Source organism: Phyllobates terribilis, unplaced genomic scaffold (genome assembly GCF_046119375.1).
Source record: "Phyllobates terribilis strain yellow unplaced genomic scaffold, ASM4611937v1 Scaffold_2__4_contigs__length_985480577, whole genome shotgun sequence".
NCBI classification, from domain to species: Eukaryota; Metazoa; Chordata; class Amphibia; order Anura; family Dendrobatidae; genus Phyllobates; species Phyllobates terribilis.
The window spans coordinates 794929165-794948250 of record NW_027362762.1 but is presented as its reverse complement, the minus strand read 5'-3'; the positions used below and the strand labels follow the sequence as shown (position 1 = coordinate 794948250).

General features: G+C 38.0%; 1 protein-coding gene across 10 annotated transcripts in view; it reads right to left on the bottom strand.

Annotated features, from left to right (window-relative positions):
* Positions 1–324: 324 nt before the first annotated feature.
* CDKL5 (cyclin dependent kinase like 5) overlaps positions 325–19086 on the bottom strand; it is a 407568-nt gene continuing 388806 nt past the window's right edge. For 5 of the 10 annotated variants that reach the window (XM_073667416.1, XM_073667414.1, XM_073667415.1 and 2 more), the window contains 4 exons: positions 12842–12938; positions 6722–6844; positions 3744–3863; positions 326–1508 (listed from right to left, as the gene is read on the bottom strand). In XM_073667416.1, coding sequence (XP_073523517.1) covers positions 1125–1508; positions 3744–3863; positions 6722–6844; positions 12842–12938 — 724 coding nt within the window. In that variant the 3' untranslated portion in view covers positions 326–1124. Of the gene's footprint in view, positions 1509–3743; positions 3864–6721; positions 6845–12841; positions 12939–19086 lie in introns of all 10 variants that reach the window. The other 5 variants (XM_073667428.1, XM_073667426.1, XM_073667420.1 and 2 more) reach the window with 3 other exon arrangements.

The following is a 19086-nucleotide window of genomic DNA, read 5'->3' as shown; positions in this document are numbered from 1 at the left end:
AAAAAGACAAAATTATGCATTACAATTATAGAAAATATATTTTGTAAATGAAAATTTTCTCTATAGATTTTCTAATTGTCTCTGAAATCTTTGGTGAAAATTCTACAACATGGAAAGAAAAATAATTTTAATTGAGCTCTTGTCACTTACAAGGCAAAATGCCTTTGAAGCGGAAAGGAAGGAATATCTTCTGTCGAGCTGGGTCATTCTGACTTTCAGTAAGTTTCCCAGCAATAACATAAAGCAAACAATCAGAATAGTACCAGTCGAGTTTCCAAAGGAACCTTCAGACCTGCCCCTGTAGTCAGACAAGATTCACACTGCTGCAGGCACATTGACATCTCTAGTTTACTCCCTTTTATTAGAAGTACATTAATACTGCACAAATGTATAAAAATATGGCAGAGTTGTCATCATAACAATACTTTCTTCTCTATATGCTCGGAGTTATAAAAAAATGACAGTCATTTAACATATAAACAGACTACACACACAAATGTTTGCGTGTGCAGGTAATATATATATATTTATATTTTATATATAATACTCTTAATGCAATATATAAATGTTATACTGTAAGATTTCATATAAACTACTTTAGCTGTTGTACGGCTTCACAATGTATTTAAACAGCTCAAAATAACTTGACATTGTAACAATGATATGACTTCATGATGATAATAATCATAAATAAATATTACAAAAAATATCAAATATGGAAGGGTTAGTTCCTTAAAAATCTCTTGCTCTGGATAAACCCACTTTTACAGTATATTTAAAATATTGTTTTGTTCATTTCCCTGGATAAGGCCATTCGTTTGTGACGTATAAATATAATGGCGCCATTCTTTTCATTGTGTACAACTGGGGAGATCTTTTGGATCATGACAATATCTTTTTATAACACATTCTAATGTCACAAGGAAACTGGTAGCAGGTAACCAGACAATCAACAAAAGTATTAGTGGGTGGGTTTGCGGCACAGTGTAACCTCACACAAGCATATTGCACATAATCAATATAACTATAGGTACTTGCTTATATATTCTTTCACGCTCCTTCACCAAATTAACATACACCCAGAACTCATTTTGTGTACACACTGCCTTCTGCACACGGGTCAACTAAAGAGCGGTCTCTTTTAAGTCATTTAAATTTGGCAATCTGGTTCTTTTTGTCCGGTTAAAAGGCATCCCGTTCTGCCCGGGCTTGGCAGCCAGCTGGTCAGGGAAAGGAGGTCCCTCGCTAGTTCCCCTATTTACCGTGGAGACATGCCACAGAGGTTCTGGTTGTCCTGGAATCTGCAGTCCAGATCGGCTTTTTGGCTGTGGCTCCTGACGATGGACAGAGCTGGGAGGCTGACTCATCGGGTGTATTCTGGCTTCTGCAAAGGAAGGGGTTTTAGGTGGCTGGGTTGGCAATGGTTGAAATCTTGGATCTTGCGGTACTGAGTGATTTGAAGATGAAGAAGGGTGCAGAAGCTTCCACAGAGACTTTAGTGGTTGACTCTGGAATCATAAATGGGTACAAAAATTCACTGGAATGTATTAATATTAATGAGATTGAATGGGGGAGGGGGAGAAATGTTAAAGGGTCCATCAGTGTGTTAAAGCACCACGCTAGCGTTTTTTTTATTACAGTGCTGGAGTGGTGTCACTAATATAAGTTCCCTGACCCTAATATTATACTTAACAGCTGCTGTCTTCAGCTCTTCCCGGTGCCGCTTCAGTCCCGTGCCGCCATCTTGTGACTGCAACTTCTGACTGACCGGAAGTCAGAGGTAGCGGTCACAAGCTTTCAATGTAAGTCTATGAGATCCTCGCTGTGGCTCTCATAGACTTAAATTGAGTTTTGACTTCAGAATTCCCCAGCAAACACTAGAGCAATCTGGCAAGTCACAAACTGCTGGAGACTGGTAAGTATAAGACTAAAGGCAAGGAACTTGGATTAGTAGCACCACTCCAGTGCTGCAATAAAAAAATACTGCTGGAGTGGTGCTTTAAATGGGTAAGCCACTTTATTCTCATTTTTGCATATCACCTCACAAGGACAGTAGTTTTCATTGAATGTGTGATGCTTACAGCATTGCACACGTGCTATTCATGCTGTTTGTTGTGTTAGAGGAGGCTGGCAATGGACAGGTCAGGTCTATTGCCCCTCCAACAGTAGCGAAGGTCAGAGTAAACAATGGGGTGACAGCATAGGAATAAAGACTTTTGGCCAGGTCATCCTGTAACAATTTACTAGTAAGTGTTGGTTTCCGAGATGGGTGCAAAAATAAAGATAAAGTGGCCTACCCCTTTAAGAAAAACTTTGTGATATTGAATTTGCAGATCCTCACTGAGCAGTTCTTAGCAAATTTTATTGTGTGGATTTAAATAGATATCCCCATTATATGAGTTTTTCACTAATATGCTAATAATGAGCTTAAGATAAGTCACTAATATCAGATCAGTGGGGTTCTGATACCCGGCACCCTCTTCATCACACTGTTTTGTAGCCAATCCTGGGTACGACAAAGTTACGGTATATTAACTCCCATTCAAATATTAGGGGCTGTTGTACCCAGCAGTGGCTACTAAAACTGAACAGTGTGACGGATCTGTGGAGCTCCACTATGTACACTGCTTATATCCAGCCACAGCTAGAGCTGATCGCTGGGGGGATCAGAACCCCACCACTGTGATATTAATGACCTAAGCAAAGAAGAGGTTATTGATAACATACCAGGGAAAAACATCTTTAATGGGGATGCCAAAGTAAATCCACATAATAGACTTCGTTCAAAAGAACTGCTCACTGAGGGCCCGCAAAATTAAACACTGATCACAAAGTTTACACAAGTCTGAACTTGTAGGCCCTGAAGAGCAGTCCTTTTGAACCAAGCTTATTATGTGGATTTATATTGGCATCACTGTTGTGATTGGTGGATCCTCTGTTATCAGCTGTGTATAGAGGTGTTACCTGTCATTGCAATCCTGCCTCTGATGATAACGAGCCTACTGTAAACTGTTCATGAAATGACAGCATGTATGAGTCTAAAAAAGCCCCAGTGACCAGTGTGAAAATTGCAAGATTTTTTTTTTTTTTTTAATAAATATCGTGATGGGTGAAACAAACCGATTGCCAACATTTTTAAAAAATACAAGTGACACAAAAACCTGATCTAAACAATAGGACATTCCAGCATCTCTTTCATTTCATGGAATCAATGGTGCTATATAAATAAATAATAATAATAATCATTTATAACCCACTTGATCAGCATCAACTAGGAAGTGCGACAATGAGATTGAGATTTGGATTTGGACAACGTCCCTATTATAGCACTGAACTGTTATAACACAGACAAGATGTCACTTTAGTCGCTGATCAAATGGGTTGTGTGTGAAAAATGTTTTAGGAGTAGCTCCATTTCATATATAAAAAGACTTAAAGATTAAAGATTTCTACTCCTGGCCAACAAGACATTGACTGATTGCTAGAAGAAAGTTGGCCAAGTGCTTGACTGTGCCAATTTCGACTCCTTTAAGAATCTTCTACTTTTCTCTGGAGAAGTGAGGAAGGATGCAGACGGTTGGTAGACTATTAGCCCATTTTCAACTGCTCTCTGGTAGAGTACGCAGAGGTTTTCCTCCCCTAGAAACCCAATCTGTCAATAATGGCGACACTACACTGTGGCTGTCAGGAAAGTCAAAAACTGTAGTAACCTGGTGTAACATTGCCAAATCCAAAGAACTTACATGAGAGTGAATCTCTGCCATCTTGTCTGGACGCCACTCTTTGTGTCGGCTGCTTTTGTGGCTGGACGAGTGGGCGCTTTTCTGTATGTTGAGATGATCTTGACCATCTGTATTAGGCATCTATGTCACAATAAGATACAAGGTTCAGATACGAACAGGGACAAAAGTAAAAGCAGCAGCATTGTTTGTGGTCCTTTGGATCAGTTCTACATCGATATGCTACTTAGACACAGTAAAGGATTGAGAATTGTCATCTGGTATTTATTATTCTATTTTCTCTGAAGACTATAGAAAGCCAAAGTGATTGAGAACTGGGCGTTCAGCCATTCACGGCAAGTAGACACATCCCTTTTGGAATCAATACATTTTAGCATTTCACTTGGTAGTCGCTCTTCTCAGGATGTCAACATCATGACTGAATCAATAATGACACCTAGATCCAAAATGAGCCAGCAAATAACACTACTGCAATGGTACAATGAAGAAACAAAAAGATTCCCCTTCAGGTAGATTTCAGCCCACATATTACTCATTCCTCTGAATACTTTTCGCTATTCCGCATGCAGATTTCACCCTTTCCCGTAGCATTTACATGCTGTTAGTTCTAAGCAGAGGAGAAAATGATTGAGCAGAATATTTTATAATTTTATAGTTTTATGGGTAAAATTAAAAGAGTTTATGATGAAAACAAGTGTAAAAATCTGAACTTGGATAGGAATTGCTTTGGGAACATAAGGTATTTGTGTTGTGTTCTGGCCAAGCAAAAAAGTTGCCAAGAAATTTATCAAGGAGCACATTCTGCCTGGTCCTTTTCTCCTTAACTGTCTTTATTGTTGTACGATAATATATCACATTTTATATATTTTCGGTGTTTTGCCTAAATCTATAATTCGTTGCTATTTGCTTTATGAAAAATTACAGTGTATATGCAGTAAGCAAGAGCAACCAAAACTTAATTTGGGATTGATATGCTTGTTGGCCCATTAACTGGGTACACATAGCTTGTTCTTTATATGCTAATTAAACAGCCAAAGACTTGGAGCAATTCCGAGGAACTTGATTTCACTACTGCTTCCATGCCATATCTGCAGGGTGCAGGTAGTGATTCTGCCACTATAGCTAGCCATACACTTGTGCTGAAAGTTGGCCAAACCATTTGATTTTAGAAGGTTGGCTGATAATCTCATGTGAGCCTCGTGACTTATCACCAACAACATTTCTCAAAGGACAATCAGATCAACCATGCGAGTCAACTCATTGCCCAAGTGACTTGAAGTGACTTCTTCCACTCTCTTCATCAAACTAAATATGCATTTTCAATTTTCATCACTCAGCTATCATAAGTTTATGGACGACTTCCCTATATATTGGCATGTGTACCTACAACCAGGCAAATATTTTAGGATATATTTAATGCACATTGTATAGGCATAACTACATTCTTGTTTGAACAAATGCTGCATGGTACAGCTGACCATATAAATCAATGTTCTGTTATCATAAATGTCATGACAAATGTTTCCCGCTTTGCATGCATTATCTGTTTAATGGATATGTAAGATGCCCATGCTGCATTACAAAAATATAGTCCTAAGGTGCTGTCCTAGAAGGCTAAAGCCATTAGGTCACAGACAGTAAGGAGCACTGAATATGATAGTACAATGACTAGCTAGTGATGATAAACCTTGGGGGCTGGACAATTACTAAATTACTCTATATTCTAGAACTACAAAAGTGAAATCTAATATTTCCTGAAGTCTCGCGTTGTAAAAATTGGAATTTCCTAAAAAAAGGAGGTAGCCCTCAGGGACTTATGGTCTCATTTGCCTGATCCCCCATTTTGATGGATAAATAAAAAAATATGTAGCGTCCCATTGGAAAGCTATGATCTCTCTTTTAAAGTGAAGAGGGAAATAGTACTAAGCAGAGACCACTCCGCATCAGGAGGTGCTGTGGAGCACCACGCTACTTTCTATATTCTTGTTGGGAAGATAAGCAAACAGGAGTATTTTGGGAGTTTTATTTAATGAGAATGAATGGGTTGTCCAAAAAGAAAAATCACCTTTTGTTTGAACCAAATTTTTGTGTTACTTACATATTCTGATAAATTTTTTCTTTTTTTTTTCAGATCACAAATCAATAAAAAAAATTGTAATCTTGCAATTTTCACACTGGCCACTGTGTGTTTTTCAGACCTGTACTTCCTGTCCTTTCAGGAAGACTTTTCAGTAGGCTCCTTATCATCAGAGGCAGGATTACAATCACAAGTAACACCTCTATACACAGCTGATAACACAGGATCCACCAATCACAGTAGGTGATGTCACAGCTGACCTTGCTCCCCCCTCCCTTCACAATAAACTTTACACATGCTAATTAGATGCTTCAATACAAAAGATAGGATCTGAGTCTGTTCATTGCTAGAGTCTAAAGAAGTCCCATTGGCTAGGGTGAAAATTGCAAGATTTTTTTTTAACAAAGATTGAGAAATGGAAAAACGAAAACAATTAAAAAATGTACAATAAACACAAAAACCTGATTTAATTAATACTGTAGGTAATTTTGGATTACACGTTCCCTTCAAATTTTAGTGAGACTTAATATCTTTCTTGACGTATCACATCCAATAACCAGCACTTAAATTCTATAAATCGGTCTATTACAAGGAAACAACTGGTTTAACCCTTTCGTACTGCAGCATGGTAACATTGCAGAAATGTAATGTAAAAAAAGAATGTAATGTCCTTGGTGACAGACTAGTGGAAGTAAGCTGCCAAATGTGGCTTTGCCATGGAGATGGGCATATCTTTGTTAATGAGCACATCTTTCTCCATATGGTTCGGGTTCTAACAAAGTGCATTAAGATCAGGAAGTTGGAAAAAGGAAAGAAACCCTCTTGACAGCCCAAGTCCATGCTGTTTTATGTGATGGTGGAAGTATTAATGTTTTATTGCCAGCGTATTTAAAGAAAAGAATACCATCGGCAGATTGACTACAGGCAGCTTTTTCAAAGAAGAGCTGCGCTTTAAACTGTTCTTTGAACTAAAAAGTGGAAAGAGGCTTTTCTTGATGTTCGGTTTTTCAGGATCTGTGCATTCTGTCTGCAATATAAGATACAAATACACTAATTGCATGGATGCAGCATTACTACTGACGATTAGTTTTATCCGGTAATGATGACTTCTATTGCATTACATGAGTTCAAGGTTAAACAAGATATCCGCTCATAAGAAATATTTCCACATATTCTTTTTGCAGTAAATGAACCATCTCTTGTAAGTTAAGTGACTTTTTATTAAACTCCAAACTGAAAAAGGTCACACAAAACACAGGGTGAGTGAACAAAAATTCAGCAAGACAAACATCTCTTGCAAATGCAATCACCAGTCGCTTAAAAGAGTTTTCCCACAAAGTAAATTTTAATCACCATTTTAATCAATAGATCTTTGAATAATAATAACTTACACAATTGGATGTGTTTACATTTTTTTTTCCTGTTCTGTGATAATCTTATAAATGTGCCCCTGCTGTGTACTGTGTAATGGCTGTGTCTGACCGTACAGGAACATGGTCTGATCATACCACAGCTCCTGGGCAGGGGAGGAAGCAAAATAGAGTATAAAGACATTACAGCAGGGGGTCACAGCTGATTCTTTCTGTGAGGTAAAACATTGCTTAAAAACCAGCAGAGGAATGTTTTTCCTCACAAAAAGAATCATTTAATCATTTGTGATCCCCTGCTGTAATGTCTGTATCCTTTCTTTTGCTTTCTCCTCTATCCAGGAGCTGTGGTATGATCAGACCATGTTCCTACACAGTACACAGCAGGAGCACATATATAAGATTATCTCAGCACAGGAACTTTTTTTTTAACACATCAAATTGTGGAACTTATTATTATTTCAAGATCTATTGATTAAAAGTAACTTTGCTTGTGGGAAAACCCCTTTAATATCCAGTGACATTCAGTATATATTTGCTGGTAAGTGCTTAATCATACTCAACAAAGAATATATCTATCACGTGATGTTGTGGTTGCATGTCTTGTCTTTATGCCATAAATTACAATATCAGAGATACAGGTACATCTTACTAAATTAGAATATCATCAAAAAGTTAATTTATTGCAGTTCTTCAATACAAAAAGTAAAACTCAAACATTTGAAATAGATCACTCTGTTTGCAATGACTCTATATAATATATATATATATTTCTGTTAATGTTGATGATTATGGCTTACAGCCAATGAAAACACAAAAGTCATTATCTCAGTAAATTAGAATACTTTATAACAACAGCTTGAAAAGTGTTTTTAAAAAACAAAATGTATGTTCAGTAAATGCACTCAATACTTGGTCGGGGCTCCTTTTGCATCAATTACTGCATCAATGCGGTGTGGCATGGAGGCGATCAGCCTGTGGCACTGCTGAGGTGTCATGGAAGCCCAGGTTGGTTTGATGGCAGCCTTCAGCTCATCTGCATTGTTGGGTCTGGTGTCTCTCATCTTCCTCTTGACAATACCCCATAGATTCTCTATGGGGTTTATGGGGTTAAGGTCAGGCGAGTTTGCTGGCCAATCATTCACAGTGATACTGTTGTTTTTAAACCAGGTATTGGTACTTTTGGCAGTGTGGACAGGGGCCAAGTCCTGCTGGAGAAAGGAATTTCCATCTCCAAAAAGCAGAGGGAGGCATGAAGTGCTCTAAAATTTCCTGATAGACGGCTGCGCTGACTTTGGTCTTGATAAAACACAGTGGACCTACACCAGCAGATGACATGGCTCCCCAAACCATCACTGATTGTGGAAACTTCACACTAGACCTCAAGCAGCTTGGATTGCGTGCCTCTCCACTCTTCCTCCAAACTCTGGGACCTTGATTTCAAAATGAAAATTGGAACTCTGGGACCTTGTGTAGTGTGTCAATGACTGCCTTCTGGACATCTGTCAAGTCAGCAGTCTTCCCCATGATTGTGGAGCCTACTGAAGCAGACTAAGGGACCTTTTTAAATGCTTAGGAAGCCTTTGTAGGTGTTTTTTGTTAATTATTTTAATTTACTGAGATAATGACTATTGTGTTTTCATTGGCTGTAAGCCATAATCATCAACATTAACAGAAAAAAACACTTGAAATAGATCACTCTGTTTGTAATGACTCTATATAATATATGAGTTTCAATTTTTGTATTGAAGAACTGAAATAAATTAACTTTTTTGATGATATTCTAATTTAGTGAGATGCACCTGTAAATCTGATTCTGGCTTCATAACCCCTTGGATGCTGAACTCAATCGAGCCTGCAGCATCTAAGGTGTTTGACAGAGTAAGACAGCTTCCTATAATCTATTGTCCAACATTGCATGCAATAACAGTAAAACTGACCAGCCATAAAGTTTTGGAATATTGTGTATTACAAAGCTTTATTTTTCAACCAAGGAATTTCAGCTTAAAGGGGTTTTCCCACTATCAAAGTTAATTTTAAAGTATTAGATCTCTTGGAATAATAATAAGTTCCACAATTAGATGTGCTTAAAAAAATGTTCCTGTGCTGAGATAATCTTATAAATGTGCCCCTACTGTGTACTGTGTAATGGCTGTGTTTGACTGTACAGGAACAGGGTCTGATCATACCACAGCTGCTAGGCAGGGGTGGCGGGGTGGGGAAGGAAACATACATTTCACCATGATTACTGCGGATTCTTTTTGTGAGGTAAATCATTTCACTGTCTGTTTTTAAAAAATGTTTTACCTCAAAGATATAATTATTTTTGATCCCATGCTGTAATATCTGTGTTGTCTTTTGCTTCCTTCCCTGCCCAGGAGATGTGGTATGATCAGACCATGTTCCTGCACGGTCAGACACAGCCATTACACAGTACACAGCAGGGGCACATTTATAAGATTATCTCAGCACAGGAACATTTAATTTAAACACATCCAATTGTAGAAATTATTATTATTATTCCAAGATCTATTGATTAAAATGAACTTTTGTTTGTGGGAAAATCCCTTTAATATCTCTTAGTGGAAAAAAAAGGAAAAAGGGAAATATAAAGTGTAATAAAGTTTTATACTGACCCGAATAAATAAATTATTTCTGTGCTTAGCATAAAAAACTCTCACAATGGATTTGTGTTTTTTGATACCCACCAATAAAAAAATTAGTAAAAGCTTGTCAATAGTAATAAGCAAGCCAAAGTTTTTACTACAACCAGCCACACACAAAAAAATCCTTCATACAGTCATGTGAACAGAAACAAAGGAAAGTATGCCATTTGGAATGTGGCAACACATACAGTACAGACCAAAAGTTTGGACACACCTTCTCATTTAAAGATTTTTCTGTATTTTCATGACTATGAAAATTGTACATTCACACTGAAGGCATCAAAACTATGAATTAACACATGTGGAATTATATAGTTAACAAAAAAGTGTGAAACAACTGAAAATATGTCTTATATTCTAGGTTCTTCAAAGTAGCCACCTTTTGCTTTGATGACTGCTTTGCACACTCTTGGCATTCTCTTGATGAGCTTCAAGAGGTAGTCAACGGAAATGGTTTTCACTTCACAGGTGTGCCCTGTCAGGTTTAATAAGTGGGATTTCTTGCCTTATAAATGGGGTTGGAACCATCAGTTGTGTTGTGCAGAAGTCAGGTGGATACACAGCTGATAGTCCTACTGAATAGACTGTTAGAATTTGTATTATGGCAAGAAAAAAGCAGCTAAGTAAAGAAAAACGAGTGGCCATCATTACTTTAAGAAATGAAGGTCAGTCAGTCCGAAAAATTAGGCAAACTTTGAAAGTGTCCCCAAGTACAGTTGCAAAAACCATCAAGCGCTACAAAGAAACTGGGTGACATGAGGACCACCCCAGGAATGGAAGACCAAGAGTCACCTCTGCTTCTTAGGATAAGTTTATCCGAGTCACCAGCCTCAGAAATTGCAGGTTAACAGCAGCTCAGATTAGAGACCAGGTCAATGCCACACTGAGTTCTAGCAGTAGACACATCTCTACAACAACTGTTAAGAGGAGACTTTGTGCAGCAGGCCTTCATGGTAAAATAGCTGCTAGGAAACCACTGCTAAGGACAGGCAACAAGCAGAAGAGACTTGTTTGGGCTAAAGAACACAAGGAATGGACATTAGACCAGTGGAAATCTATGCTTTGGTCTGAAGAGTCCAAATTTGAGATCTTTGGTTCCAACCACCGTGTCTTTGTGCGATGCAGAAAAGGTGAACGGATGGACTCTACATGCCTGGTTCCCACCATGAAGCATCGAGGAGGAGGTGTGATTATGTGGGGGTGCTTTGCTGGTGACACTGTTGGGGATTTATTCAAAATTGGAGGCATACTGAACCAGCATGGCTACCACAGCATCTTGCAGCGGCATGCTATTCCATCCGGTTTGTGTTTAGTTGGACCATCATTTATTTTTCAACAGAACAATGACCCCAAACACACCTCCAGGCTGTGTAAGGGCTATTTGACCAAGAGGGTGAGTGATGGAATGCTACGCCAGATGACCTGGCCTCCACAGTCACCAGACCTGAACCCAATCGAGATGGTTTGGGGTGAGCTGGACCACAGAGTGAAGGCAAAAGGGCCAACAAGTGCTAAGCATCTCTGGGAACTCCTTCAAGATTGTTGGAAGACCATTTCCGTTGACTACCTCTTGAAGCTCATCAAGAGAATGCCAAGAGTGTGCAAAGCAGTCATCAAAGCAAAAGGTGGCTACTTTGGAGAACCTAGAATATAAGACATATTTTCAGTAGTTTCACACTTTTTTGTTAAGTATATAATTCCACATGTGTTAATTCATAGTTTTGATGCCTTCAGTGTAAATGTACAATTTTCATAGTCATGAAAATACAGAAAAATCTTTAAATGAGAAGGTGTGTCCAAACTTTTGGTCTGTACTGTATGTATATATATATATATATATATATATATATATATATATATATATATATATATATATATATATATATATATACACATACACACACATATATATGTATATGTTTGTTAAATATACAACGGCAAATATATTCATGAAGTTTTCTAGGAAATGACTCCAATTTTCTAAAGCTACTCTCCTTTATATGGCTTCTTGGAGAGAATGCTCCCAAAATGAAAGTTCTATACAAAGTATTGTAGTGTTATAGCGACCATACACTCGGCATGCACACAGATCTGTCACTTGCAGGCGGCCTAATCATGAATTTTGAGTTGAAAAAAAAAGATAGCAAAATAAAATTGGAAAGGAAGGAAATAAAAAGGACAAAAAAAGCACTGTTGGACAAAGTAAAAAAGAAGAAAAAGCCTATCAGATAAAAATTCCCATAAAAAACAGTCCTGTATCAAACTGATTAAAACTCATAACAACAAAGATTCAAATGGCACACAATGATCCCAAGTGAAATAAACAGAATTATGACAAAAAAAAAGAGAGCAAAAATGGATTCTAAATATACTCTCGATGTGGGCTGTATGGAAGTACATTTAGAATTAAAATTAACCATTTTTTATTGTTAAGAAAGCTGGATTGGTTTACTTAAATGTCATAAACTAATCTTACTGCCCTCCAAATTGTGCAGAGCCATAATAGGGAACAGACTTCTATGTGGCCCTTTGGCACATTTGTAAACCCCAGACATCAAACAGACAGACAGAGCATCTTTCTTCTGGATTTCATGTACATTTTTCCGAAATAAAATTGTGCCATGCTCTATCGGATGCTTATAATAGAGGAGTTCCCCTCTAGAAGTAGGGTAGGACATCTACTAGGGTAGACCTGTACTAGGGTAGGACATCTACTAGGTTAGGACATCTCGGACACACATTGGAGCCACGTAGTTCCTGTGGCTTTACAATCTCCAGTACACAATATTTCACTCTTAAGCTACAAGTATGAAGAATAATATTTGTAAAAAACGGGGTGAATTGAGTAATCTACAATTTTCCATTTTCTGTTACAATAGCTGATTTACTTTAGCCTTCAGCAAGGTTACTGTACATCCCCACGGGAAGTTTTAGCCACAAACTCATTGCAAAAATAAGAAAACATTACGTTACACAATTAAATCAACTTACAGCTTGAGACTTCTTCTTTTTCTTTTTTATAACTCGGAAAAAACTTTGCTTTTCCTTTTCTTTAATTTGTTCTGAATGGCTTTTTTCTGTTGCTTTCCTATACGAAAAAAAATATTATATATTAAACTTCAAGCACAACTTTATTTCCCTACAATATCGGAATCCAGTTAGTCATAAAATCATGGAAAGTAGTACATTTATTTCTTAATAATGTTTATGTTTTACATTGGGCCCACCTGCGAGAGCTCTCATTGTGTCCTGCTCCATCCACTTAGCCTGTCCTGTGTAGCAGAACATATTTCACGGAATTGAGTTTCAGTCCAGACTTTTCGGACATTAGTTTTAGATATTAACATATTACTAATATATAATAATAAATATCAGTTCTGAATACTAATTTTGGTTATTATGATAGATCCAATTACAGTGACAGGGAGATGGGCAGTAAAAGCCTAAAGTCTTGGGAAATCTTACATGTAATGCTCCCTAAGAAAAGTCATACAAATTACTGCTTCAATAAAGAAAGCAAACTGTATCTCTAATGGCATCCAGCAATAGATACTGCATAAGTCAACGCTAATCAATTAAAAAACCTGGAAACATGACTAGAGATTTGAATCAAGTCAGAGACACCCATCTGTAGTTGGTTGGTTTGGGGTTCTTGTCCCTCTTTTGTTTGGGGTTCTTGCCCATCTTTAGTATGTAACCCGTTGCTCGGTGCCAGTTAAAATGACTGGTCTAAGCCACTCATCATACAAAATCGGCGCATGTGCCCAAACTCTGTGTCTCCCCTATACAACCTGATTGACCACTGACTACTATTTGTAGGAGATTGTTCAAAGCACTATTAAAAGTTTTTTTTACAGGAATTAGATATTGTTGACCTATCCTTAAGATAAGTAATCAATATCAGATCAGTGGGATTTTGACTTCCAGCTCGTCCACTGTAGCTCCCGCAATGGCTGGATGTGCACAGTGTACAAAGCGGTAACACCACAGCTCCGTGCTCTCTGCAGTGTCCGTTCATGAGTTTTGTAGCGATGCTCTAATTTCCTTCAATGGGAGCTAAGCTGCAGTACCTGAGAATGGCCACTATACACGGCACGGCACTGTTGTGTTACAGCTTTGTACATGTGCACATTCAGCCATTGCGGGAGCTACAAATGCTGACGGGTGGAGGTGCCAGGTTCTGGACCACCACCATTCTGATATTGATGATCTATGAGTGGCCACCAAAATCCAACCCCTTTAAATATATAACTGGGGATGCAGACTGGGCAGTTTTACCAATTTTTCATTTGCATATAGGATAACATCTATGGAAAATATAGAAAGCCGGTACTATTCTACTGCAGAGAAAAGTCTTGATTGGTAAACTACTGTTTACTACAGCAAGAAAATATAAAGATGTTTTGTTTGTGAAAAACATAGGGGTGTGTGTGAATGCAGCTTTAAGTAGTTTAACAACTTGACTCTGACTTCTTCTAGAATTATACTGGTGTTTCAGAAACGATAGCATGTTCAATTATTCACAGCATTAACTCAGCAGCTATAGCAGGAATCCCAAGAGTAATGACTGCTAGGAGTCACAACCAGTGACCTCATTTTGAAGCTTCCCCTCCTAACGCAGGGAAACACACTGATGAGCTTAGCTCCACTTGTTTAAATTCATCATGCAAGTGTGCGCTCAATAAATAATACAGCAGAGAGCAGATGTAGGGAGTGCACCTTTTTGTCCAACTCCACAGGGAGCTGCTGTTATGACTTGTGATTTAATAACGTGGATGATATTGGGGCTGACAGAGAGAACTTCATCACATTTCCTAAAACTGCTCTTTTTCAAATTATCTTTTATTTTTAGGACACTTTGAACTCACTGAATATAATTTTACAGCATATCTCTAGATATGGAATTTATAGACATAAATGTGATGTAGTTATTAATTTGGATAACAGCCAAGTTTTCAATTACCATTCACTAATGCTAAATATGGCCAATATAGTTACTGCTTTTATGTCCATCCATAATTCACTGGATATATATCTATCTATGTTTGCCACAAGAGAGCAGGACTCCAGGAACAGCTGAGTGGACGACTATGCTTTGCTGCTTCCATAACTCCCATAGAGGTGAATAGGGTATGAAAACAGGGTAGCTCGCTTGTTTCCTCCTGTGGCCGATGCAAAAAGATAGCTATTCCTGTCTCAGCCATAAATGAGCCTTTAATATTTATACATTTTTTAGATTCTGCGCTCATTGATTTTCTAATACACTGTAGCTACATAGGGAAGTTCGGGTTCTATTGTCCTGTTTGTCTAGTTAAATGTATAGAATTTTGACTTCATGAAGCAATCACTAGGGGTAGCATGTGGATTACATAGGTACTATTGAGCTCAATGAGATCTGTAGAAATGGATGCCTTGCCTCTTCTGTGAGTTTGCTTACCAACCCCGGTTGTGTGAAAGTCACAACAGCCTATGAAGGCCTACAGGATACTACTCAACGTGCAACGTGTCCTTATCAAAGTTTTCACCAGCATTCTCTGATGTAGAAAAAGATCACAAAATGATCAGAACCAAATAAAACTCTTTTGGGTTCCCATAAAGGTTGTTTCTAATCCTGATTTTCTTGTTTTTTCTATATGCTTGCAATCTCAGTCTAGGACCGCCCAACCGGACTCCTAAGCAAAGAATGAGCAAAGATTTAAATAAATAGATTACAAGTTACAGTGGTGTGAAAAAGTGTTTGCCCCCTTCCTGATTTCTTATTCTTTTGCATGTTTGTCACACTTAAATGTTTCAGATCACAAAACAAAATTTAAATATTAGACAAAGATAACATAAGTAATCACAAAATGAAGTTTTTAAATGAAGGTCTTTATTATTAAGGAAAAGAGAAATCCAAACCTACAGGGCCCTGTGTGAAAAAGTGATTTCCCCCGCCTCCATAAAACATAAATTAACTGTGGTTTATCACATATTTGGGAAGCTGAGTTCAATTTCTCTAGCCAGGCACACACCTGATTACTGCCACACCTGTTCTCAATCTAGAAATCAGTTAAATAGGACCTGCCTGACAAAGTGAAGTAGACCAAAGGATCCTCAACAGCCAGACATCATGCTGCGATCCAAAGAAATTCAGGAACAAATGAGAAACAAAGTAATTGAGATCTATCAGTCTGGAATAGGTTATAAAGCCATTTCTAAAGCTTTGCGACTCCTGCAAACCACAGTGACAGCCATTATCCACAAATGGCGAAAACATGGAACAGTGGCGAACCTTCCCAGGAGTGGCCAGCCAACCATAATTACCCCAAGAGCACAGCGACTAATCATCCAAGAGGTCACAAAAGACCCCACAACAACATCCAAAGAACTGCAGGCCTCACTTGCCTCAGTTAAGGTCAGTGTTCATGACTCCACCATAAGAAAGAGACTGGGCAAAAATGGCATGCATGGTAGAGCTCCAAGACGAAAACTACTGCTGAGCAAAAAGAACATAAAGCCTCGTCTCAGTTTTGCCAGAAAATATCTTGATGATCGCCAATCCTATGGGAGAATACTCTGTGGACTGATAAGACAAAAGTTGAACTTTTTGTAAGGTGAATGTCCCATTACATCTGGCATAGAAGTAACACAGCATTTCAGAAAAGGAACATCATACAAACAGTAAAATATGGTGGTGGAAGTGTGATGGTCTGAGGCTGTTTTGCTGCTTTAGCACCTGGAAGACTTGCTGTCGTAAATGAAACAATGAATTCTGCTGTCTATCAAAAAATCATGAAAGAGAATGTCCGGCCATCTGTTCGTTCGCTGAAGTGCACTTGGGTTATGCAGCAGAACAATGATCCAAAACACAACAGCAAGACCACCTCTGAATGGCTTAAGAAAAACAAAATGAAGACTTTGGAGTGGCCTAGTCAAAGTCTTAACCTTAATCTGATTGAGATGCTGTGGCATAACCTTAAAAAGGCGGTTCATGCTAGGAAACCCGACACTGTGGCTGAATTGATCCTCTTCTTGTTCTATAACCTGCTATACACTGGACTGAGATACAGATTAGGGTTACCAGACATCCAGAGATTCCTGGACAGTCTGTAAAAAAGCGCATTCACCCCCCCTCTTCCCATACCGATCTGCAAAAATAAAACTTGATGTGTCCCTGAAGCTGGAGAAAATTATACAAATTATTATGATTGCAGTTATTATTTTTCGGTTCACAATGAATGCAGCCAATGTTCTCATATCTGAAGATCACTTTAGAATACTGATGATTTATCATGGTTTTCCAATGTGTCAGTAAAAAATAATGGCGGTCTGTGATTTTTTTTGATAAGCTGTTCACAAAAATTGAAAAATCAAGTTGGCAGCTCTGATTCAGATCACATTTTCATCATCACAGTTTCCTTTTAAAAACTCATCATTAAAGGGAACCTGTCACCAGAAAATTGCAGTCCAATCTGCAGGCACCATGCTATAAAACAGGGGTAGCAGAGTAGATTAATTAATAATAGATTTGCTAAAAACGATTCAGTATAACCTGAGTTTTAATTATTGAAATCATTGCTCTTTGTGGGATTTTCAGTCCAGTGGGCGGTCCTATCAGTGACTGACAGCTATCTCTCTATGCACACTTATGACCACCCACGGGACCGAAAATCCAGCAGAGATTTTAATGATGAAAGTCTGGTCCTACTGAATATTTTCTCACAAAACTATGTAACTATGTATCAATCTTCTCAGATACCCCTGCTCTATAACATGGGGCCTGCAGATTTCATTTAAGCCCAGTGGAGTAGTATCAGGGATTGCAGCAGCTTGAGTACTGTATTTGTACCTTATTTTTGTCATCATAGAAATTGCCATAAGAAATCACTGATTATTAAATAGCACATTTCTATTCCCTCCATTAATTAGTGCACTCTCTATGGAGTCCACTGATTTCCACATGCACCATCTAATGTTCCATTTTCCCAATGGCGGTGCTCCATGTACTAGTTGCCACTAGGTTGTCCTACAAATTACAGTAGAATAAGGGGAAAAGCAATATGACAAGATATGACCAGCTTATTTTTTATTAGCTCTTTTAACAAAAAGAGATTGTATAAGTGGACAATTGGTTTTCTCCTTTAGGTTTATTTTAGAGAAAACATAGAACTACGGTGTATAACAGAACAAGGAGAGCAGCAAAATGTCCCTGAAAGTTGTATTAAATTACTGGCATCTATTGTACCTGTGTGCCTGCAGTGAAGAGGAAGATGGAAAAATACACCCACTATTACTGGAGATTAAAGAATTTATATCTAAGTCAACAGCAAAAGAATAATGATGTGGAATGAAAGTATAAAGGCGCACGGAACCATGTGCAACAGATTTCCAGTGAGTCACATCGTTCCGAGCAGGATGCTCAAGTTCATCAGTTATCAAAGCTAAACATGTGCAGGTTAGTATGCTACAAAATAAAGAAATTCTGAATACATATCAATATATTGACTCTCAATCCTAGTTGTCAGAAGGGATGGCAGGCCATACTCCCAAGACTGTTCTATAGATCATGGACACCTACCAAGCTTCACTGGAACCTTGTATGAGTCCTCTATATCCGAATATACACACTATATACCCTATACATGGAGAATAAAAAATATTGCCACATAGGGTCAGCAGAAAAATGTAACATTCATCTGCTCAAAAGTAGGTGTGATAGTTATCAGAATGAGTCCATTAAAGCACAATTCCCTGTGGTATGAGGAGAAGATTGGAGTTCTGCCGCGGACTGCAAAGCGGATTTGCATGTAGAGTAGCCAAGCAGTAATTCAACAGAGCTAAACAGTTTGGTGTCTGTAATAATGGTGAACATGCTGTAGATCTTAAAATCTGAGAAGTCCTCACTTTTCTGCAATTATCTTTTTCTGGAGCCTGTGTATGGTGTATAAATACTCCACTTACATGCATTCCTGTCTGTATGCTAGGAAATTCTGAAATTTCAGTGTGTGAACAGGGCCAAATGCCTTCCAGAGTTTTGGGATAATCATATGTGTAGCAGTTACAGGCGCATCTCACTAAATTAGAATATCATCAAAAAGTTAATTTATTTCAGTTCTTCAATACAAAAAATTAAACTCATATATTATATAGAGTCATTACAAACAGAGTGATCTATTTCAAGTGTTCATTTCTGCTAATGTTGATGATTATGGCTTACAGTCAATAAAAATACAAAAGTCATTATCTCAGTAAATTAA